The 24,915-nt window shown below is 41.9% G+C and overlaps 1 protein-coding gene across 1 annotated transcript; it reads right to left on the bottom strand.

Annotated features, from left to right (window-relative positions):
* Positions 1-415: 415 nt before the first annotated feature.
* LOC137262002 (mucin-22-like) lies at positions 416-24,075 on the bottom strand. The gene is made up of 12 exons (XM_067799803.1): positions 23,985-24,075; positions 19,310-19,645; positions 16,181-16,516; positions 14,726-15,061; positions 13,271-13,606; positions 11,816-12,151; positions 10,361-10,696; positions 8,906-9,241; positions 5,783-6,118; positions 2,772-3,107; positions 822-2,417; positions 416-543 (listed from the first exon to the last, which is right to left on the bottom strand). Exons 1-12 carry the CDS (start codon positions 24,073-24,075, stop codon positions 416-418), a joined length of 4,839 nt encoding a protein of 1,612 aa, XP_067655904.1.
* Positions 24,076-24,915: the final 840 nt, after the last annotated feature.

Genomic DNA, 24,915 nt, shown 5'->3' with positions numbered 1-24,915 from the left:
GAAATACCAACAAATGATAAGAGGTAAAGGAAACTTGGAGAAAACACATTTCCTAGAAGAAAGCCCAACGACAACAAAGTCTAAGAACTGAAGGCGAGTGGCAGTGACGGGAAAGTCAAAAGATCACTGGCAGGCAGGATTCGTAACACGAAATGTGTATCGGGATCTCTGATGATCTTTGTTTCCATTCCCTCTTTCATTCCCGTTGGTTCCTTCCCTGATGATCAATACCCTTGGTTTGCCAGCCCCTATAGTTATGGATGGGTATACTTTTATGTCATGTTTGACAACATGCTAGCCCTATCACAAGTGTACACACATTCAAATGTTTAATAACATCCAGATCTTTGACGTAGCAGATGATCCACTATGCTGCTAACCATCTTCAATGCTGCCAGGACAAATGTTGCATGTGCTAATGTCTGAACCTCCTACCTCCCTGTCCTCGCTTCCTGCAGACATATACGACTATGGCGACGGCTACTGCAGCAACGACAATTCCACACACCGAGCCAACAATAGTGTAGGTAGGGTCACTGGAGTCTTGAATAAGAGAACGCATATATCTTCAGTTAATGGTGACACAACTGATTAGAATTTCGTCTCGCTCTTCTTGATATCAAGTAGGGCTAAAGAGTTATTATCTCGCTTAAGAGCTGAATGAATAAAAACAATGTTAAGTTCTTTTCATATGGTATTTAAACATTATAGAAAATGACCTTTATGTTAATGCAACATACGATATGCAGAACATGTTAAAATACCCAAATATTTATGACATTCAGGGAAAACAAAAAGTAATGAAATGGAACTTTACAAACTTTGAGTAGATGCTGCGATGGTTGTACTTCCTGTTGAAGTACCAGTGACATCAGCTCGAGTTGATGTTCTGTCTGTCGATGACCTGTTTCCAGTAGATGCGGCGATGGTTGTACTTCCTGTTGAAGTAGCAGTGACATCAGCTCCAGTTGATGTTCTGTCTGTCGATGATCTGTTTCCAGTAGATGCGACGATGGTCGTACTTCCTGTTGAAGTAGCAGTGACATCAGCTCCAGATGATGTTCTGTCTGTCGATGATCTGTTTCCAGTAGATGCGACGATGGTCGTACTTCCTGTTGAAGTAGCAGTGACATCAGCTCCAGATGATGTAGTGTCTGTCGATGATCTGTTTCCAGTAGATGCTGCGATGGTTGTACTGCCTGTTGAAGTACCAGTGACATCAGCTCCAGATGATGTAGTGTCTGTCGATGATCTGTTTCCACCAGATGATGGGATGGTTGTACTTCCTGTTGAAGTGCCAGTGACATCAGCTCGAGTTGATGTCCTGTCTGTCGATGACCTGTTTCCAGTAGATGCTGCGATGGTTGTACTTCCTGTTGAAGTAGCAGTGACATCAGCTCCAGTTGATGTTCTACCTGTCGATGATCTGTTTCCAGTAGATGCTGCGATGGTTGTACTTCCTGTTGAAGTATCAGTGACATCAGCTCCAGATGATGTAGTGTCTGTCGATGATCTGTTTCCAGTAGATGCGACGATGGTCGTACTTCCTGTTGAAGTAGCAGTGACATCAGCTCCAGATGATGTAGTGTCTGTCGATGATCTGTTTCCAGTAGATGCTGCGATGGTTGTACTGCCTGTTGAAGTACCAGTGACATCAGCTCCAGATGATGTAGTGTCTGTCGATGATCTGTTTCCACCAGATGATGGGATGGTTGTACTTCCTGTTGAAGTGCCAGTGACATCAGCTCGAGGTGATGTCCTGTCTGTCGATGACCTGTTTCCAGTAGATGCTGCGATGGTTGTACTTCCTGTTGAAGTATCAGTGACATCAGCTCCAGATGATGTAGTGTCTGTCGATGATCTGTTTCCAGTAGATGCGACGATGGTCGTACTTCCTGTTGAAGTAGCAGTGACATCAGCTCCAGATGATGTAGTGTCTGTCGATGATCTGTTTCCAGTAGATGCTGCGATGGTTGTACTTCCTGTTGAAGTAGCAGTGACATCAGCTCCAGTTGATGTTCTACCTGTCGATGATCTGTTTGCAGTAGATGCGACGATGGTCGTACTTCCTGTTGAAGTAGCAGTGACATCAGCTCCAGATGATGTAGTGTCTGTCGATGATCTGTTTCCACCAGATGATGGGATGGTTGTACTTCCTGTTGAAGTGCCAGTGACATCAGCTCCAGTTGATGTTCTACCTGTCGATGATCTGTTTCCAGTAGATGCTGCGATGGTCGTACTTCCTGTTGAAGTAGCAGTGACATCAGCTCCAGATGATGTAGTGTCTGTCGATGATCTGTTTCCAGTAGATGATGCAATGGTCGTACTTCCTGTTGAAGTAGCAGTGACACCAGCTCCAGTTAATGTTCTACCTGTCCGTAACTTTTCTCCACTTGATGATGCAATGGTTGTACTTCCTGTTGAACATTTCACTGATGAGACAGATGATTCAATGGCGCCAGCATGTTAAATCTAATCTCACAAGTTATATTTTTTTGCCTTCGTTGAACTGCAGAAACGTCAAGAAAAAGAGAGGTCAAATGTCATATTGTCTCACTGATGTTGTCTATTCCTACATACAATTACAACGTACCATGTGTAGTCATACATACATCCACACACGCTTCATGAGTACGTCTACAGACAGATACGCACTTTGTAGTACCATCGATAGATACACACTTTGTCCCACTGACAGATTAATAATAACATGTGCTGTTCCACAAACAGAGAAACTTGAAACATGTGTATTCCTTGGATTCTGTACTCACCTAGTCTCAAGTGGCTACTGGTACTTGACTGACCCCCTGCCGTATCTTCACACCACCATTCAGAACCATCGTCAGCACCGGAACTAAGTCGGAACGTCACAATGTGACTCGTTGATGTACAGTTGAAACTGATATTACCATCGATGATGTTGCTAACATTGGACGTTGTCACTCTACAGGATGACCTGGGTTGCTCTTCTGTCTGGAAGACTTTCCTTCCGTTTCTAAACCACAAGATAATACGTCCGCCGGGAGTGCTGACGTCACTGTCACACTCGAGGGTATACTGATACGTGTTTGAACTGATTAGTCGGAGGCTTGTAAGGCTGACAGATCCTGTTGATAAACAACATACTTTCAGTGTAACATTCCTTTATGTTCATAGATTGGTCAGTGTACATAAAGCAGCGTTACAAGGGATCGGAATTCGCATATAACGGATATTGTGACCTTTTCGTCATGAATGATTTCTGAATCATTAAAAAGTACAATAGAACATGTGTCATTGATTTTAATAGTACTAACAGTTTCCACTATATATGGGGATGGATGGTGAAAATGTGGGAATGGGTTGTGGGAATTTGGAATGTAAATGGTGATGTGGATGGTAAGTGGTGTGGATGTGGAGATGAGTGGTGGGAATGTTTGGTTGAGTGTTGTGGATTAGTGGTAAGATGGTGGGTATAAGTGATACTGATATGTGGATATGTGGTAGGGAGTTGGTTTGGGATAAGTGGTGGGGATAGGGGGACAACATGGTTTGGATGCAAGATAAGATGTAGGGTACTCTTGATAGGTGGACTCATGATAAGGGTAAGTGCAGGCTATAAGTATTGGGGATGCGGGGATAAGTTTTAAGGCTGTGTGGATAAGTGGTGTGGTGGTGAAGATAAGTAGTTTGGGATGAGGGGATGTGTGATGGAATGGTGGTGAGGGTAAGTGATGGGAATGCGTTGCTAAGTTGTAGGGTGGTGGGGATAAGTGGTTTGGATGCTGGTAAAACTAGTGAGGATGCGGGTATAACTAGTGGGGATGAGGGGATAAGTGGTGGGGATGAAGGATAAGTGGTGGGGATGAAGGATAAGTGGTGGGGATTCAGCGATAGGTGATACGGTGGTGGGTATAACTACTCGGGATACGGAACTAAATGGTGGGATATGCGGGGATAGGTGTAGGGTTTTGGGAATAAGTGGTGGGGATCCGGGAATCAGTGGTGGTTGTGCGGGAATAAGTGGTGGGGAAGCAGAGATAAGTGATAGGGTTTTTGGGAATAAGCGATGGGCATTCGGGGATAAGTGGTGGGGATGTGGGAATAAGGGTTGGAGATGCGGGAATATGTGGTGGGGATGGGGGGTGGACAACGTGGGTTGAATGCGAGATAAGAAGTAGGGTACTGGCGATAAGTGGAATCATGATAGGGATAAGTGCAGGGTATAAGTATTGAGGATGCGGGGATAAGTGGTAAAGTGGTGTGGATAGGTGGAGTGGTGGTGGGGATAAGTAGTTTGGTATGAGGGGATAAAAGGTGGAATGGTAGTGAGAGTAAGCGGTGGGAACGCGGGGCTAAGTGGTAGAGTGGTGGGGATAAGTGGTTTGGATGCAAGTAAAACAAGTGGGGATGCCTTGATAACTAGAGGGGTTGCGGGGATAAGTGGTGGGGATGCTGTAATACGTGGTGGGGTGGTAGGGATAAGTGGTGGGGATTCGGGGGTAGGTGGTAGGGTGGTGCGGATAAGTAGTTTGGATGCGGGGATAGGTGGTAGGGTGGTGCGGAAAACTGCTCGGAATACGGAACTAAATGGTGGGAATGCGTGGATAAGTGGTACTGTTGGGTTTTTTTTATAAGTGATGGGAATGCTGGGATCGGTGTTGGGGATGCGGGAATAAGTGGTAGGCTTTTGCGTATAAGTGATGGGAATAAGTGGAGTGAATGGAGGTGATAATTGGTGGGTTCGTGGGGACAGGGAAACCAACATTATATTATGTCTTTTTTGTCAATAGAGACACAAAGAGTTTGGTACCAGCTTAACCCTTGTATGAAAAATGTACCTTTCTAACTATTCACAAATTGCCACGAACAAGAAACGAGCTTTTTTCTCTTAAGCACTATAAATCTAGTTAAGCTGATGTGTCAAGCTGGTAGTACCATGACCCTCGACGTCATGATGACCCCATTTACTTCTCACGTGAGCAATCAATGGTTCCTGAATTCCTGGGAACAGTTATGTGCTTGACTGTATCATGAGACAATTCCAAGAAAATTCCAGGTAAATTTCCAAAGTGGCTGGAACAAACCACTGTTTCATCACTCTGTTTTTCCTGGATGTTGTAATTGTTTTGGCATTTAAAACATATTCTGTATAACGTACTTTTTTCTATGTGTATATGAATTGTATACACATGTGTATATAAAACCTATCTTTCGACCTTGGGAGAGATATTTGTACATGATCACATCGTCCGGTGTTATCGCTATATCGTCTCAACTTATAGCTTTATCATTTTCTCTTGCTGCCTTAATTGAATGCGAGAAAGCGATTTTTCCTCTTGGTCTCCATCACAGCTATAGGTGAAGACTTTACTGGACAACATCTGGTTGTCATTTAATCAGATTTTGTTTTTACATAACATAATTAGATTCAATGGGTATTCACAAAACTAAATGCAACAGTTGGCATCAATCGATGTAACTAACACAAGTCTACAATATTTTCTGTATGTATATTAACTGTATGCTGACGTTTATTAACATCCCACGCACCATAGCAAAAATAACTTAGTTTCCGTCCGTTTTTTGTGAAAACCTAATGGATACCACGAAATGTAGGTTTCTGTCATACATACATACATACATCCACACACGCTTCATGAGTACGTCTACAGACAGATACGCACTTTGTAGTACCATCGATAGATACACACTTTGTCCCACTGACAGATTAATAATAACATGTGCTGTTCCACAAACAGAGAAACTTGAAACATGTGTATTCCTTGGATTCTGTACTCACCTAGTCTCAAGTGGCTACTGGTACTTGACTGACCCCCTGCCGTATCTTCACACCACCATTCAGAACCATCGTCAGCACCGGAACTAAGTCGGAACGTCACAATGTGACTCGTTGATGTACAGTTGAAACTGATATTACCATCGATGATGTTGCTAACATTGGACGTTGTCACTCTACAGGATGACCTGGGTTGCTCTTCTGTCTGGAAGACTTTCCTTCCGTTTCTAAACCACAAGATAATACGTCCGCCGGGAGTGCTGACGTCACTGTCACACTCGAGGGTATACTGATACGTGTGTGAACTGATTAGTCGGAGGCTTGTAAGGCTGACAGACCCTGTTGATAAACAACATACTTTCAGTGTAACATTCCTTTATGTTCATAGATTGGTCAGTGTACATAAAGCAGCGTTACAAGGGATCGGAATTCGCATATAACGGATATTGTGACCTTTTCGTCATGAATGATTTCTGAATCATTAAAAAGTACAATAGAACATGTGTCATTGATTTTAATAGTACTAACAGTTTCCACTATATATGGGGATGGATGGTGAAAATGTGGGAATGGGTTGTGGGAATTTGGAATGTAAATGGTTGTGATGTGGATGGTAAGTGGTGTGGATGTGGAGATGAGTGGTGGGAATGTTTGGTTGAGTGTTGTGGATTAGTGGTAAGATGGTGGGTATAAGTGATACTGATATGTGGATATGTGGTAGGGAGTTGGTTTGGGATAAGTGGTGGGGATAGGGGGACAACATGGTTTGGATGCAAGATAAGATGTAGGGTACTCTTGATAGGTGGACTCATGATAAGGGTAAGTGCAGGCTATAAGTATTGGGGATGCGGGGATAAGTTTTAAGGCTGTGTGGATAAGTGGTGTGGTGGTGAAGATAAGTAGTTTGGGATGAGGGGATGTGTGATGGAATGGTGGTGAGGGTAAGTGATGGGAATGCGTTGCTAAGTTGTAGGGTGGTGGGGATAAGTGGTTTGGATGCTGGTAAAACTAGTGATGCGGGAATGTGTGGTGGGGATGGGGGGGGGGACAACGTGGGTTGGATGCGAGATAAGAAGAAGGGTACTGGCGATAAGTGGAATCATGATAGGGATAAGTGCAGGGTATAAGTATTGAGGATGCGGGGATAAGTGGTAAAGTGGTGTGGATAGGTGGAGTGGTGGTGGGGATAAGTAGTTTGGTATGAGGGGATAAAAGGTGGAATGGTAGTGAGAGTAAGCGGTGGGAACGCGGGGCTAAGTGGTAGAGTGGTGGGGATAAGTGGTTTGGATGCAAGTAAAACAAGTGGGGATGCCGGGATAACTAGAGGGGTTGCGGGGATAAGTGGTGGGGATGCTGTAATACGTGGTGGGGTGGTAGGGATAAGTGGTGGGGATTCGGGGGTAGGTGGTAGGGTGGTGTGGATAAGTAGTTTGGATGCGGGGGTAGGTGGTAGGGTGGTGCGGAAAACTGCTCGGAATACGGAACTAAATGGTGGGAATGCGTGGATAAGTGGTACTGTTGGGTTTTTTTTATAAGTGATGGGAATGCTGGGATCGGTGTTGGGGATGCGGGAATAAGTGGTAGGCTTTTGCGTATAAGTGATGGGAATAAGTGGAGTGAATGGAGGTGATAATTGGTGGGTTCGTGGGGACAGGGAAACCAACATTATATTATGTCGTTTTTGTCAATAGAGACACAAAGAGTTTGGTACCAGCTTAACCCTTGTATGAAAAATGTACCTTTCTGACTATTCACAAATTGCCACGAACAAGAAACGAGCTTTTTTCTCTTAAGCACTATAAATCTAGTTAAGCTGATGTGTTAAGCTGGTAGTACCATGACCCTCGACGTCATGATGACCCCATTTACTTCTCACGTGAGCAATCAATGGTTCCTGAATTGCTGGGAACAGTTATGTGCTTGACTGTATCATGAGACAATTCCAAGAAAATTCCAGGTAAATTTCCAAAGTGGCTGGAACAAACCACTGTTTCATCACTCTGTTTTTCCTGAATGTTGTAATTGTTTTGGCATTTAAAACATATTCTGTATAACGTACTTTTTTCTATGTGTATATGAATTGTATACACATGTGTATATAAAACCTATATTAGCTATCTTTCGACCTTGGGAGCCTTGTCAGTTTACCCTTATCAGAAGATTGTACATATTCTGGAGTTTAGACTACGAGTTGTCCGACATCCATTCTTATTAGTACTAACAGTTTCCACTTTATATGGGGATGGATGGGGAAAATGTGGGAATGGGTTGTGGGGATGAGAGGGCTAAGTGGTGTGGATGTGGAGATGAGTGGTGGCAATTTTTGGTGGAGTTGTGTGGATAAGAAGTAGGATGGTAGGTATAAGTGGTGGGAATATGGGGATAAGTCAGTGAACGGGATAATGACTCTTTAACCCAATTTGAAGGACAGTGAAAAGAAAGTGTACACATATCGTGTTTCTAGGTACTGGGGATACAGTTCTCATAGAGAAAAATGATTTTGGACAGAGCAGGGGTAATGAAAGCATGGAAGCCATTACATTTCATGAGAAAGAGATATTTGTACATGATCACATCGTCCGGTATTATCGCTATATCGTCTCAACTTATAGCTTTATCATTTTCTCTTGCTGCCTTAATTGAATGCGAGAAAGCGATTTTTCCTCTTGGTCTCCATCACAGCTATAGGTGAAGACTTTACTGGACAACATCTGGTTGTCATTTGATCAGATTTTGTTTTTACATAACATAATTAGATTCAATGGGTATTCACAAAACTAAATGCAACAGTTGGCATCAATCGATGTAACTAACACAAGTCTACAATATTTTCTGTATGTATATTAATTGTATGCTGACGCTTATTAACATCCCACGCACCATAGCAAAAATAACTTAGTTTCCGTCCGTTTTTTGTGAAAACCTAATGGATACCACGAAATGTAGGTTTCTGTCATACATACATACATCCACACACGCTTCATGAGTACGTCTACAGACAGATACGCACTTTGTAGTACCATCGATAGATACACACTTTGTCCCACTGACAGATTAATAATAACATGTGCTGTTCCACAAACAGAGAAACTTGAAACATGTGTATTCCTTGGATTCTGTACTCACCTAGTCTCAAGTGGCTACTGGTACTTGACTGACCCCCTGCCGTATCTTCACACCACCATTCAGAACCATCGTCAGCACCGGAACTAAGTCGGAACGTCACAATGTGACTCGTTGATGTACAGTTGAAACTGATATTACCATCGATGATGTTGTTGACATTGTACGTTGTCACACTACAGGATGACCTGGGTTGCTCTTCTGTCTGGAAGACTTTCCTTCCGTTTCTAAACCACAAGATAATACGTCCGCCGGGAGTGCTGACGTCACTGTCACACTCGATGGTATACTGATACGTGTTTGAACTGATTAGTCGGAGGCTTGTAAGGCTGACAGACCCTGTTGATAAACAACATACTTTCAGTGTAACATTCCTTTATGTTCATAGATTGGTCAGTGTACATAAAGCAGCGTTACAAGGGATCGGAATTCGCATATAACGGATATTGTGACCTTTTCGTCATGAATGATTTCTAAATCATTAAAAAGTACAATAGAACATGTGTCATTGATTTTAATAGTACTAACAGTTTCCACTATATATGGGGATGGATGGTGAAAATGTGGGAATGGGTTGTGGGGATGAGAGGGCTAAGTGGTGGGGATGTGGATGGTAAGTGGTGTGGATGTGGAGATGAGTGGTGGCAATGGTTGATGGAGTTGTGTGGATGAGAAGTAGGATGGTAGGTATAAGTGGTGGGAATATGGGGATAAGTCAGTGAACGGGATAATGACTCTTTAACCCAATTTGAAGGACAGTGAAAAGAAAGTGTACACATATCGTGTTTCTAGGTACTGAGGATACAGTTCTCATAGAGAAAAATGATTTTGGACAGAGCAGGGATAATGAAAGCATGGAAGCCATAATGTTACATTTATGAGAAAGAGATATTTGTACATGATCACATCGTCCGGTATTATCGCTATATCGTCTCAACTTATAGCTTTATCATTTTCTCTTGCTGCCTTAATTGAATGCGAGAAAGCGATTTTTCCTCTTGGTCTCCATCACAGCTATAGGTGAAGACTTTACTGGACAACATCTGGTTGTCATTTAATCAGATTTTGTTTTTACATAACATAATTAGATTCAATGGGTATTCACAAAACTAAATGCAACAGTTGGCATCAATCGATGTAACTAACACAAGTCTACAATATTTTCTGTATGTATATCAACTGTATGCTGACGCTTATTAACATCCCACGCACCATAGCAAAAATAACTTAGTTTCCGTCAGTTTTTTGTGAAAACCTAATGGATACCACGAAATGTAGGTTTCTGTCATACATACATACATCCACACACGCTTCATGAGTACGTCTACAGACAGATACGCACTTTGTAGTACCATCGATAGATACACACTTTGTCCCACTGACAGATTAATAATAACATGTGCTGTTCCACAAACAGAGAAACTTGAAACATGTGTATTCCTTGGATTCTGTACTCACCTAGTCTCAAGTGGCTACTGGTACTTGACTGACCCCCTGCCGTATCTTCACACCACCATTCAGAACCATCGTCAGCACCGGAACTAAGTCGGAACGTCACAATGTGACTCGTTGATGTACAGTTGAAACTGATATTACCATCGATGATGTTGTTGACATTGTACGTTGTCACACTACAGGATGACCTGGGTTGCTCTTCTGTCTGGAAGACTTTCCTTCCGTTTCTAAACCACAAGATAATACGTCCGCCGGGAGTGCTGACGTCACTGTCACACTCGAGGGTATACTGATACGTGTGTGAACTGATTAGTCGGAGGCTTGTAAGACTGACAGACCCTGTTGATAAACAACATACTTTCAGTGTAACATTCCTTTATGTTCATAGATTGGTCAGTGTACATAAAGCAGCGTTACAAGGGATCGGAATTCGCATATAACGGATATTGTGACCTTTTCGTCATGAATGATTTCTAAATCATTAAAAAGTACAATAGAACATGTGTCATTGATTTTAATAGTACTAACAGTTTCCACTATATATGGGGATGGATGGTGAAAATGTGGAAATGGGTTGTGGGGATGAGAGGGCTAAGTGGTGGGGATGTGGATGGTAAGTGGTGTGGATGTGGAGATGAGTGGTGGCAATGGTTGATGGAGTTGTGTGGATGAGAAGTAGGATGGTAGGTATAAGTGGTGGGAATATGGGGATAAGTCAGTGAACGGGATAATGACTCTTTAACCCAATTTGAAGGACAGTGAAAAGAAAGTGTACACATATCGTGTTTCTAGGTTCTGAGGATACAGTTCTCATAGAGAAAAATGATTTTGGACAGAGCAGGGATAATGAAAGCATGGAAGCCATAATGTTACATTTATGAGAAAGAGATATTTGTACATGATCACATCGTCCGGTATTATCGCTATATCGTCTCAACTTATAGCTTTATCATTTTCTCTTGCTGCCTTAATTGAATGCGAGAAAGCGATTTTTCCTCTTGGTCTCCATCACAGCTATAGGTGAAGACTTTACTGGACAACATCTGGTTGTCATTTAATCAGATTTTGTTTTTACATAACATAATTAGATTCACTGGGTATTCACAAAACTAAATGCAACAGTTGGCATCAATCGATGTAACTAACACAAGTCTACAATATTTTCTGTATGTATATTAACTGTATGCTGACGCTTATTAACATCCCACGCACCATAGCAAAAATAACTTAGTTTCCGTCCGTTTTTTGTGAAAACCTAATGGATACCACGAAATGTAGGTTTCTGTCATACATACATACATCCACACACGCTTCATGAGTACGTCTACAGACAGATACGCACTTTGTAGTACCATCGATAGATACACACTTTGTCCCACTGACAGATTAATAATAACATGTGCTGTTCCACAAACAGAGAAACTTGAAACATGTGTATTCCTTGGATTCTGTACTCACCTAGTCTCAAGTGGCTACTGGTACTTGACTGACCCCCTGCCGTATCTTCACACCACCATTCAGAACCATCGTCAGCACCGGAACTAAGTCGGAACGTCACAATGTGACTCGTTGATGTACAGTTGAAACTGATATTACCATCGATGATGTTGTTGACATTGTACGTTGTCACACTACAGGATGACCTGGGTTGCTCTTCTGTCTGGAAGACTTTCCTTCCGTTTCTAAACCACAAGATAATACGTCCGCCGGGAGTGCTGACGTCACTGTCACACTCGAGGGTATACTGATACGTGTGTGAACTGATTAGTCGGAGGCTTGTAAGGCTGACAGACCCTGTTGATAAACAACATACTTTCAGTGTAACATTCCTTTATGTTCATAGATTGGTCAGTGTACATAAAGCAGCGTTACAAGGGATCGGAATTCGCATATAACGGATATTGTGACCTTTTCGTCATGAATGATTTCTAAATCATTAAAAAGTACAATAGAACATGTGTCATTGATTTTAATAGTACTAACAGTTTCCACTATATATGGGGATGGATGGTGAAAATGTGGGAATGGGTTGTGGGGATGAGAGGGCTAAGTGGTGGGGATGTGGATGGTAAGTGGTGTGGATGTGGAGATGAGTGGTGGCAATGGTTGATGGAGTTGTGTGGATGAGAAGTAGGATGGTAGGTATAAGTGGTGGGAATATGGGGATAAGTCAGTGAACGGGATAATGACTCTTTAACCCAATTTGAAGGACAGTGAAAAGAAAGTGTACACATATCGTGTTTCTAGGTACTGAGGATACAGTTCTCATAGAGAAAAATGATTTTGGACAGAGCAGGGATAATGAAAGCATGGAAGCCATAATGTTACATTTATGAGAAAGAGATATTTGTACATGATCACATCGTCCGGTATTATCGCTATATCGTCTCAACTTATAGCTTTATCATTTTCTCTTGCTGCCTTAATTGAATGCGAGAAAGCGATTTTTCCTCTTGGTCTCCATCACAGCTATAGGTGAAGACTTTACTGGACAACATCTGGTTGTCATTTAATCAGATTTTGTTTTTACATAACATAATTAGATTCAATGGGTATTCACAAAACTAAATGCAACAGTTGGCATCAATCGATGTAACTAACACAAGTCTACAATATTTTCTGTATGTATATTAACTGTATGCTGACGCTTATTAACATCCCACGCACCATAGCAAAAATAACTTAGTTTCCGTCCGTTTTTTGTGAAAACCTAATGGATGCCACGAAATGTAGGTTTCTGTCATACATACATACATCCACACACGCTTCATGAGTACGTCTACAGACAGATACGCACTTTGTAGTACCATCGATAGATACACACTTTGTCCCACTGACAGATTAATAATAACATGTGCTGTTCCACAAACAGAGAAACTTGAAACATGTGTATTCCTTGGATTCTGTACTCACCTAGTCTCAAGTGGCTACTGGTACTTGACTGACCCCCTGCCGTATCTTCACACCACCATTCAGAACCATCGTCAGCACCGGAACTAAGTCGGAACGTCACAATGTGACTCGTTGATGTACAGTTGAAACTGATATTACCATCGATGATGTTGTTGACATTGTACGTTGTCACACTACAGGATGACCTGGGTTGCTCTTCTGTCTGGAAGACTTTCCTTCCGTTTCTAAACCACAAGATAATACGTCCGCCGGGAGTGCTGACGTCACTGTCACACTCGAGGGTATACTGATACGTGTGTGAACTGATTAGTCGGAGGCTTGTAAGGCTGACAGACCCTGTTGATAAACAACATACTTTCAGTGTAACATTCCTTTATGTTCATAGATTGGTCAGTGTACATAAAGCAGCGTTACAAGGGATCGGAATTCGCATATAACGGATATTGTGACCTTTTCGTCATGAATGATTTCTAAATCATTAAAAAGTACAATAGAACATGTGTCATTGATTTTAATAGTACTAACAGTTTCCACTATATATGGGGATGGATGGTGAAAATGTGGGAATGGGTTGTGGGGATGAGAGGGCTAAGTGGTGGGGATGTGGATGGTAAGTGGTGTGGATGTGGAGATGAGTGGTGGCAATGGTTGATGGAGTTGTGTGGATGAGAAGTAGGATGGTAGGTATAAGTGGTGGGAATATGGGGATAAGTCAGTGAACGGGATAATGACTCTTTAACCCAATTTGAAGGACAGTGAAAAGAAAGTGTACACATATCGTGTTTCTAGGTACTGAGGATACAGTTCTCATAGAGAAAAATGATTTTGGACAGAGCAGGGATAATGAAAGCATGGAAGCCATAATGTTACATTTATGAGAAAGAGATATTTGTACATGATCACATCGTCCGGTATTATCGCTATATCGTCTCAACTTATAGCTTTATCATTTTCTCTTGCTGCCTTAATTGAATGCGAGAAAGCGATTTTTCCTCTTGGTCTCCATCACAGCTATAGGTGAAGACTTTACTGGACAACATCTGGTTGTCATTTAATCAGATTTTGTTTTTACATAACATAATTAGATTCAATGGGTATTCACAAAACTAAATGCAACAGTTGGCATCAATCGATGTAACTAACACAAGTCTACAATATTTTCTGTATGTATATTAACTGTATGCTGACGCTTATTAACATCCCACGCACCATAGCAAAAATAACTTAGTTTCCGTCCGTTTTTTGTGAAAACCTAATGGATGCCACGAAATGTAGGTTTCTGTCATACATACATACATCCACACACGCTTCATGAGTACGTCTACAGACAGATACGCACTTTGTAGTACCATCGATAGATACACACTTTGTCCCACTGACAGATTAATAATAACATGTGCTGTTCCACAAACAGAGAAACTTGAAACATGTGTATTCCTTGGATTCTGTACTCACCTAGTCTCAAGTGGCTACTGGTACTTGACTGACCCCCTGCCGTATCTTCACACCACCATTCAGAACCATCGTCAGCACCGGAACTAAGTCGGAACGTCACAATGTGACTCGTTGATGTACAGTTGAAACTGATATTACCATCGATGATGTTGTTGACATTGTACGTTGTCACACTACAGGATGACTTGGGTTGCTCTTCTGTCTGGAAGACTTTCCTTCCGTTTCTAAACCACAAGATAATACGTCCGCCGGGAGTGCTGACGTCACTGTCACACTCGAGGGTATACTGATACGTGTGTGAACTGATTAGTCGGAGGCTTGTAAGGCTGACAGACCCTGTTGATAAACAACATACTTTCAGTGTAACATTCCTTTATGTTCATAGATTGGTCAGTGTACATAAAGCAGCGTTACAAGGGATCGGAATTCGCATATAACGGATATTGTGACCTTTTCGTCATGAATGATTTCTAAATCATTAAAAAGTACAATAGAACATGTGTCATTGATTTTAATAGTACTAACAGTTTCCACTATATATGGGGATGGATGGTGAAAATGTGGGAATGGGTTGTGGGGATGAGAGGGCTAAGTGGTGGGGATGTGGATGGTAAGTGGTGTGGATGTGGAGATGAGTGGTGGCAATGGTTGATGGAGTTGTGTGGATGAGAAGTAGGATGGTAGGTATAAGTGGTGGGAATATGGGGATAAGTCAGTGAACGGGATAATGACTCTTTAACCCAATTTGAAGGACAGTGAAAAGAAAGTGTACACATATCGTGTTTCTAGGTACTGAGGATACAGTTCTCATAGAGAAAAATGATTTTGGACAGAGCAGGGATAATGAAAGCATGGAAGCCATAATGTTACATTTATGAGAAAGAGATATTTGTACATGATCACATCGTCCGGTATTATCGCTATATCGTCTCAACTTATAGCTTTATCATTTTCTCTTGCTGCCTTAATTGAATGCGAGAAAGCGATTTTTCCTCTTGGTCTCCATCACAGCTATAGGTGAAGACTTTACTGGACAACATCTGGTTGTCATTTAATCAGATTTTGTTTTTACATAACATAATTAGATTCAATGGGTATTCACAAAACTAAATGCAACAGTTGGCATCAATCGATGTAACTAACACAAGTCTACAATATTTTCTGTATGTATATTAACTGTATGCTGACGCTTATTAACATCCCACGCACCATAGCAAAAATAACTTAGTTTCCGTCAGTTTTTTGTGAAAACCTAATGGATACCACGAAATGTAGGTTTCTGTCATACATACATACATCCACACACGCTTCATGAGTACGTCTACAGACAGATACGCACTTTGTAGTACCATCGATAGATACACACTTTGTCCCACTGACAGATTAATAATAACATGTGCTGTTCCACAAACAGAGAAACTTGAAACATGTGTATTCCTTGGATTCTGTACTCACCTAGTCTCAAGTGGCTACTGGTACTTGACTGACCCCCTGCCGTATCTTCACACCACCATTCAGAACCATCGTCAGCACCGGAACTAAGTCGGAACGTCACAATGTGACTCGTTGATGTACAGTTGAAACTGATATTACCATCGATGATGTTGTTGACATTGTACGTTGTCACACTACAGGATGACCTGGGTTGCTCTTCTGTCTGGAAGACTTTCCTTCCGTTTCTAAACCACAAGATAATACGTCCGCCGGGAGTGCTGACGTCACTGTCACACTCGAGGGTATACTGATACGTGTTTGAACTGATTAGTCGGAGGCTTGTAAGGCTGACAGACCCTGTTGATAAACAACATACTTTCAGTGTAACATTCCTTTATGTTCATAGATTGGTCAGTGTACATAAAGCAGCGTTACAAGGGATCGGAATTCGCATATAACGGATATTGTGACCTTTTCGTCATGAATGATTTCTGAATCATTAAAAAGTACAATAGAACATGTGTCATTGATTTTAATAGTACTAACAGTTTCCACTATATATGGGGATGGATGGTGAAAATGTGGGAATGGGTTGTGGGAATTTGGAATGTAAATGGTTGTGATGTGGATGGTAAGTGGTGTGGATGTGGAGATGAGTGGTGGGAATGTTTGGTTGAGTGTTGTGGATTAGTGGTAAGATGGTGGGTATAAGTGATACTGATATGTGGATATGTGGTAGGGAGTTGGTTTGGGATAAGTGGTGGGGATAGGGGGACAACATGGTTTGGATGCAAGATAAGATGTAGGGTACTCTTGATAGGTGGACTCATGATAAGGGTAAGTGCAGGCTATAAGTATTGGGGATGCGGGGATAAGTTTTAAGGCTGTGTGGATAAGTGGTGTGGTGGTGAAGATAAGTAGTTTGGGATGAGGGGATGTGTGATGGAATGGTGGTGAGGGTAAGTGATGGGAATGCGTTGCTAAGTTGTAGGGTGGTGGGGATAAGTGGTTTGGATGCTGGTAAAACTAGTGATGCGGGAATATGTGGTGGGGATGGGGGGGGGGGGGACAACGTGGGTTGGATGCGAGATAAGAAGTAGGGTACTGGCGATAAGTGGAATCATGATAGGGATAAGTGCAGGGTATAAGTATTGATAATGCGGGAATACGTGGTAAAGTGGTGTGGATAGGTGGAGTGGTGGTGGGGATAAGTAGTTTGGTATGAGGGGATAAAAGGTGGAATGGTAGTGAGAGTAAGTGGTGGGAACGCGGGGCTAAGTGGTAGAGTGGTGGGGATAAGTGGTTTGGATGCAAGTAAAACAAGTGGGGATGCCGTTATAACTAGAGGGGTTGCGGGGATAAGTGGTGGGGATGCTGTAATACGTGGTGGGGTGGTAGGGATAAGTGGTGGGGATTCGGGGGTAGGTGGTAGGGTGGTGTGGATAAGTAGTTTGGATGCGGGGATAGGTGGTAGGGTGGTGCGGAAAACTGCTCGGAATACGGAACTAAATGGTGGGAATGCGTGGATAAGTGGTACTGTTGTTTTTTTTTTATAAGTGATGGGAATGCTGGGATCGGTGTTGGGGATGCGGGAATAAGTGGTAGGCTTTTGCGTATAAGTGATGGGAATAAGTGGAGTGAATGGAGGTGATAATTGGTGGGTTCGTGGGGACAGGGAAACCAACATTATATTATGTCGTTTTTGTCAATAGAGACACAAAGAGTTTGGTACCAGCTTAACCCTTGTATGAAAAATGTACCTTTCTAACTATTCACAAATTGCCACGAACAAGAAACGAGCTTTTTTCTCTTAAGCACTATAAATCTAGTTAAGCTGATGTGTCAAGCTGGTAGTACCATGACCCTCGACGTCATGATGACCCCATTTACTTCTCACGTGAGCAATCAATTGTTCCTGAATTCCTGGGAACAGTTATGTGCTTGACTGTATCATGAGACAATTCCAAGAAAATTCCAGGTAAATTTCCAAAGTGGCTGGAACAAACCTCTGTTTCATCACTCTGTTTTTCCTGAATGTTGTAATTGTTTTGGCATTTAAAACATATTCTGTATAACGTACTTTTTTCTATGTGTATATGAATTGTATACACATGTGTATATAAAACCTATATTAGCTATCTTTCGACCTTGGGAGCCTTGTCAGTTTACCCTTATCAGAAGATTGTACATATTCTGGAGTTTAGACTACGAGTTGTCCGACATCCACTCTTATTAGTACTCACAGTTTCCACTTTATATGGGGATGGATGGGGAAAATGTGGGAATGGGTTGTGGGGATGAGAGGGCTAAGTGGTGTGGATGTGGAGATGAGTGGTGGCAATTTTTGGTGGAGTTGTGTGGATAAGAAGTAGGATGGTAGGTATAAGTGGTGGGAATATGGGGATAAGTCAGTGAACGGGATAATGACTCTTTAACCCAATTTGAAGGACAGTGAAAAGAAAGTGTACACATATCGTGTTTCTAGGTACTGAGGATACAGTTCTCATAGAGAAAAATGATTTTGGACAGAGCAGGGGTAATGAAAGCATGGAAGCCATTACATTTATGAGAAAGAGATATTTGTACATGATCACATCGTCCGGTGTTATCGCTATATCGTCTCAACTTATAGCTTTATCATTTTCTCTTGCTGCCTTAATTGAATGCGAGAAAGCGATTTTTCCTCTTGGTCTCCATCACAGCTATAGGTGAAGACTTTACTGGACAACATCTGGTTGTCATTTGATCAGATTTTGTTTTTACATAACATAATTAGATTCAATGGGTATTCACAAAACTAAATGCAACAGTTGGCATCAATCGATGTAACTAACACAAGTCTACAATATTTTCTGTATGTATATTAATTGTATGCTGACGCTTATTAACATCCCACGCACCATAGCAAAAATAACTTAGTTTCCGTCCGTTTTTTGTGAAAACCTAATGGATACCACGAAATGTAGGTTTCTGTCATACATACATACATACATCCACACACGCTTCATGAGTACGTCTACAGACAGATACGCACTTTGTAGTACCATCGATAGATACACACTTTGTCCCACTGACAGATTAATAATAACATGTGCTGTTCCACAAACAGAGAAACTTGAAACATGTGTATTCCTTGGATTCTGTACTCACCTAGTCTCAAGTGGCTACTGGTACTTGACTGACCCCCTGCCGTATCTTCACACCACCATTCAGAACCATCGTCAGCACCGGAACGAAGTCGGAACGTCACAATGTGACTCGTTGATGTACAGTTGAAACTGATATTACCATCGATGATGTTGTTGACATTGAATTTTGTCACACTACAGGATGACTTGGGTTGCTCTTCTGTCTGGAAGACTTTCCTTCCGTTTCTAAACCACAAGATAATACGTCCGCCGGAAGTTCTGACGTCACTGTCACACTCGAGGGTATACTGATACGTGTGTGAACTGATTAGTCGGAGGCTTGTAAGGCTGACAGACCCTGTTGATAAACAACATACTTTCAGTGTAACATTCCTTTATGTTCATAGATTGGTCAGTGTACATAAAGCAGCGTTACAAGGGATCGGAATTCGCATATAACGGATATTGTGACCTTTTCGTCATGAATGATTTCTGAATCATTAAAAAGTACAATAGAACATGTGTCATTGATTTTAATAGTACTAACAGTTTCCACTAAATATGGGGATGGATGGTGAAAATGTGGGAATGGGTTGTGGGACTTTGGAATGTAAATGGTTGTGATGTGGATGGTAAGTGGTGTGGATGTGGAGATGAGTGGTGGGAATGTTTGGTTGAGTGTTGTGGATTAGTGGTAAGATGGTGGGTATAAGTGATACTGATATGTGGATATGTGGTAGGGAGTTGGTTTGGGATAAGTGGTGGGGATAGGGGGACAACATGGTTTGGATGCAAGATAAGATGTAGGGTACTCTTGATAGGTGGAATCATGATAAGGGTAAGTGCAGGGTATAAGTATTGGGGATGCGGGGATAAGTTTTAAGGCTGTGTGGATAAGTGGTGTGGTGGTGAAGATAAGTAGTTTGGGATGAGGGGATGTGTGATGGAATGGTGGTGAGGGTAAGTGATGGGAATGCGTTGCTAAGTTGTAGGGTGGTGGGGATAAGTGGTTTGGATGCTGGTAAAACTAGTGAGGATGCGGGTATAACTAGTGGGGATGAGGGGATAAGTGGTGGGGATGAAGGATAAGTGGTGGGGATGAAGGATAAGTGGTGTTGATTCAGCGATAGGTGATACGGTGGTGGGTATAACTACTCGGGATACGGAACTAAATGGTGGGATATGCGGGGATAGGTGTAGGGTTTTGGGAATAAGTGATGGGGATCCGGGGATCAGTGGTGGTTGTGCGGGAATAAGTGGTGGGGAAGCAGAGATAAGTGATAGGGTTTTTGGGAATAAGCGATGGGCATTCGGGGATAAGTGGTGGGGATGTGGGAATAAGGGTTGGAGATGCGGGAATATGTGGTGGGGATGGGGGGGGGGGGGGGGGGCAACGTGGGTTGGATGCGAGATAAGAAGTAGGGCACTGGCGATAAGTGGAATCATGATAGGGATAAGTGCAGGGTATAAGTATTGAGGATGCGGGGATAAGTGGTAAAGTGGTGTGGATAGGTGGAGTGGTGGTGGGGATAAGTAGTTTGGTATGAGGGGATAAAAGGTGGAATGGTAGTGAGAGTAAGCGGTGGGAACGCGGGGCTAAGTGGTAGAGTGGTGGGGATAAGTGGTTTGGATGCAAGTAAAACAAGTGGGGATGCCGGGATAACTAGAGGGGTTGCGGGGATAAGTGGTGGGGATGCTGTAATACGTGGTGGGGTGGTAGGGATAAGTGGTGGGGATTCGGGGGTAGGTGGTAGGGTGGTGTGGATAAGTAGTTTGGATGCGGGGATAGGTGGTAGGGTGGTGCGGAAAACTGCTCGGAATACGGAACTAAATGGTGGGAATGCGTGGATAAGTGGTACTGGTTTTTTTTTTATAAGTGATGGGAATGCTGGGATCAGTGTTGGGGATGCGGGAATAAGTGGTAGGCTTTTGCGTATAAATGATGGGAATAAGTGGAGTGAATGGAGGTGATAATTGGTGGGTTCGTGGGGACAGGGAAACCAGCATTATATTATGTTTGTTTTGTCAGTAGAGACACAAAGAGTTTGGTACCAGCTTAACCCTTGTATGAAAAATGTACCTTTCTAACTATTCACAAATTGCCACGAACAAGAAACGAGCTTTTTTCTCTTAAGCACTATAAATCTAGTTAAGCTGATGTGTCAAGCTGGTAGTACCATGACCCTCGACGTCATGATGACCCCATTTACTTCTCACGTGAGCAATCAATGGTTCCTGAATTCCTGGGAACAGTTATGTGCTTGACTGTATCATGAGACAATTCCAAGAAAATTCCAGGTAAATTTCCAAAGTGGCTGGAACAAACCACTGTTTCATCACTCTGTTTTTCCTGAATGTTGTAATTGTTTTGGCATTTAAAACATATTCTGTATAACGTACTTTTTTCTATGTGTATATGAATTGTATACACATGTGTATATAAAACCTATCTTTCGACCTTGGGAGCCTTGTCAGTTTACCCTTATCAGAAGATTGTACATATTCTGGAGTTTAGACTACGAGTTGTCCGACATCCATTCTTGTGGAAGTCGTCGTCACCTTTCAGTCGTGCAGACTCCCTCTCCAGGCTTCACGACTATGTCTATTTTTAGCAACATTTTCATCCATCAAATAACATTTCTTGTATTTCTAGTATCTAGTGTAGGTAGGTTCTTCGTATTCATGGAGGTTCGCTGAAATATATTGTACTGTTCCTTGTGTAAGAATGCTGTAAACAACGCATGAATGCTTGTGAAGTCACTACTGCACCACTCAGATCATGAAGTACACCTTCCTGCATAAACTATTTAGGTCACTGATCACTAGAAAATCATCCATCGATATGTATGGCTTTTTGGAATCTGTACACTCTTCGATAAAAAAGAAAAGAAATACACGGGCGTTTTCAGTGGTTGAATTCGATGTATTTTTACAGCAATTGACATTACGATATTTTTAATGTTTGAATCCCATTAATCAGGTCGTGCTTGTGTCTTGCCCGCAAACGCATCCCAAACGCATAAAAAGCCAAATGAAATCTATGACGTAAACCAAAATGCCAAGATCCAGTGCTACTGACCGAATTATCACCACTGAACGTTTGGAAGCAGAGGAGTTCCACTCTTGTGTTCCGCTGCAATACCATGCCTGTAGCAGGGCTGTGTCAGTCACGCACAGACAACAGAAACTGCTTTTGTTGTTCCTCAATGGCCAACGGTTTATTTGAGATGAATACAGGTGAAAACAATCACCCTGAAAGAATCAGGTGTACAATACAATAGATGCAGCAATATAGACATGCTATTTAGACAGATGTACACATATTATTCATATATAACGTTATAAAACAGTTGCTTCTGTAACCAATTACTTTGTACAAAATGTCTCCCATTTGAGTTATGTCATACCGGTATATAAACAATACATAAACCTACCAGGTGTGTGGGCCTAGGTTTATTTCACACCTGGGGACGCTGTTGTCTCTGTATCAAATGATTGTCTGTAGAGGAAATAATAATACTAATATGTACAGACATGCTAATACGAATATATATACAAAGAATACTCAGCAATGATACAGTATTCAAACGTACAAATTTTGTTGTAGCTGAGCAAGATACAAAATAATACAAGAATAAGATCTCATTCATTCATACATTCATGGTTACAAAGCTATACTTGTGTTCATCTGTTTATAACACACCTTGCCTTATATCAATCATGTTAACGTTATTAATATTACATTATAATGGATTCTGAGTATTTATTGGGCCATTTACACCAATAAGAACATCAAATACACAATACAATGCGTTTGAGAATAGCAAACACGTATACAACAACTAGATATGTCCAAATATGATATCGCATGAACAATAAGTAAATAAAATAGCCAAATTACCTCAGAATGCGATCCAAAGACTGTGTCCAAATGTATGTCCTGTCAAATCAATGTCATATCAACAACTGACGGTTGAATGTGGAGTGACCACAAACCCTGTAATGTGTAAAAGGTGTAAAGCTTAGCTGTTATTGTGTTGTGTGGTGAACATGCGGTAAGCATGCTCAGTGAACTGGCTGTGAGTGATAGATAAGGCAGGGCTGAGTAACAGGATAAATAATATAACTAAAACAATGTAATGAATTTTGAAGAATTTATTTACATGAATTCTAATCAATATACAACATGTTAAAATATACAAAATCTGTCACTGCCACATGCCTCTGCCATCGATACCCCCGATTCTATTTGACCCAAGGTCGTCCAAGAAGTGCAAAACCAAGAGTGACTCATGTTCAGGACCGATTCATCCGGGTTTCACCTACTTCACCGATATGCTACAGGTGCCTGGTCTTCGAAGTATTTCCGACCAAACCACCAGAAACTGTCTGAGAGAAATGGGAATTCGAGCATATTGACCAAACGTTGGACATGACTACATCAACAACGATGGTGCAACAAGGTACAGGCATGGGACCTTGAGGACTGGCGAAACGTTTGGCTCAGTCATGAATCGAGCTTCCTCCTGCAACAACGGGATGGGCGACAACGTGTCTGTCGATGCCGCGAACTTTTTGCGCCGAACTGCGTTTGGCAGGTGGGCAGATTTTCAACTGTGAGAGGGAGCTGATTCAACATGTTAACGCTCAATCCGGTCATTCGGGTCATTAAGGTTTGAGATGGTTTGCGTGTTCACGATGAAATGCCTTGCCATTTCTTGCTGGGATGCCCGTTGTTGTAAAACGGCCGATGGCGTTGTGGTGTTGAGCTTCCGTCAGTCCTTTCATTCTGTGGTCGTCTATAGTTACTTAAAGAAATACATGTGGTGTACCATTCATGTGGCGTTTTAAAGCCCATAGTCATAGACTTCAGCACAGGGTGATACACAGTTTCACGGTAGACGTGCATTTCATGTAGGCTGCGTTTTCGAGAGTCACTTTGCATTTCATGCAGGCTGCGTTTTATCGAGTCACTTTGCATTTCATGTAGGCTGCGTTTTAACGATTCACCTTTGACGTCAGTGTAACGCTACGTTTTCTTCAACGTTCCCTTTTTTAAATATTTTGTCGTCGGCAACCATTCCCCTATATGTTGGGATTCAGCATGTATTGGTTTGAGTCAGATATTTTCCTAAAATTCAAATTGTTATTATACTGGCGTCTCCTATTCTCGCGGTATTTCCGACTATCAGCTGAAAAAATGATATAAACAGTTCTTTTCGTATGTATGCTTGTTGTCTTTAAATGAAGACATTCCCCGCTCTAACATCTGCATCAATCAACTGCTTGGTCCATCAAGGGTATCTCATTTGAGCTCGATGAAAAACATGGTCGTCCGCTGATGACTTATCGAGGCGTCTCCTATTCTCGCGGTACAACGAGAAATTAACGTTACTACTTGTAAGGAAGGGGAATCTTATCGGGAAGGGCGTGGAAAAGTTACGATTTTTCCTAGTTAGTTAAAACTCACGAATATTCGTTACATTGCAAAATTTTGGTAATTCACAGACTTGGGTTACTTCAATGATGGAAACAACCGCTAAATATCACACATCGGCGACCTCGGCAGAAATGTGTTTACTGCGAGAATAGGAGACGGCCCTATATGTCAAGTTGCCTCTTGGTCTT

Source organism: Haliotis asinina, chromosome 14, assembly GCF_037392515.1.
Source record: "Haliotis asinina isolate JCU_RB_2024 chromosome 14, JCU_Hal_asi_v2, whole genome shotgun sequence".
NCBI lineage: Eukaryota > Metazoa > Mollusca > Gastropoda > Lepetellida > Haliotidae > Haliotis > Haliotis asinina.
Note: the sequence above shows the minus strand (reverse complement) of the source record. Positions and strands in the feature narration are given on the sequence as shown.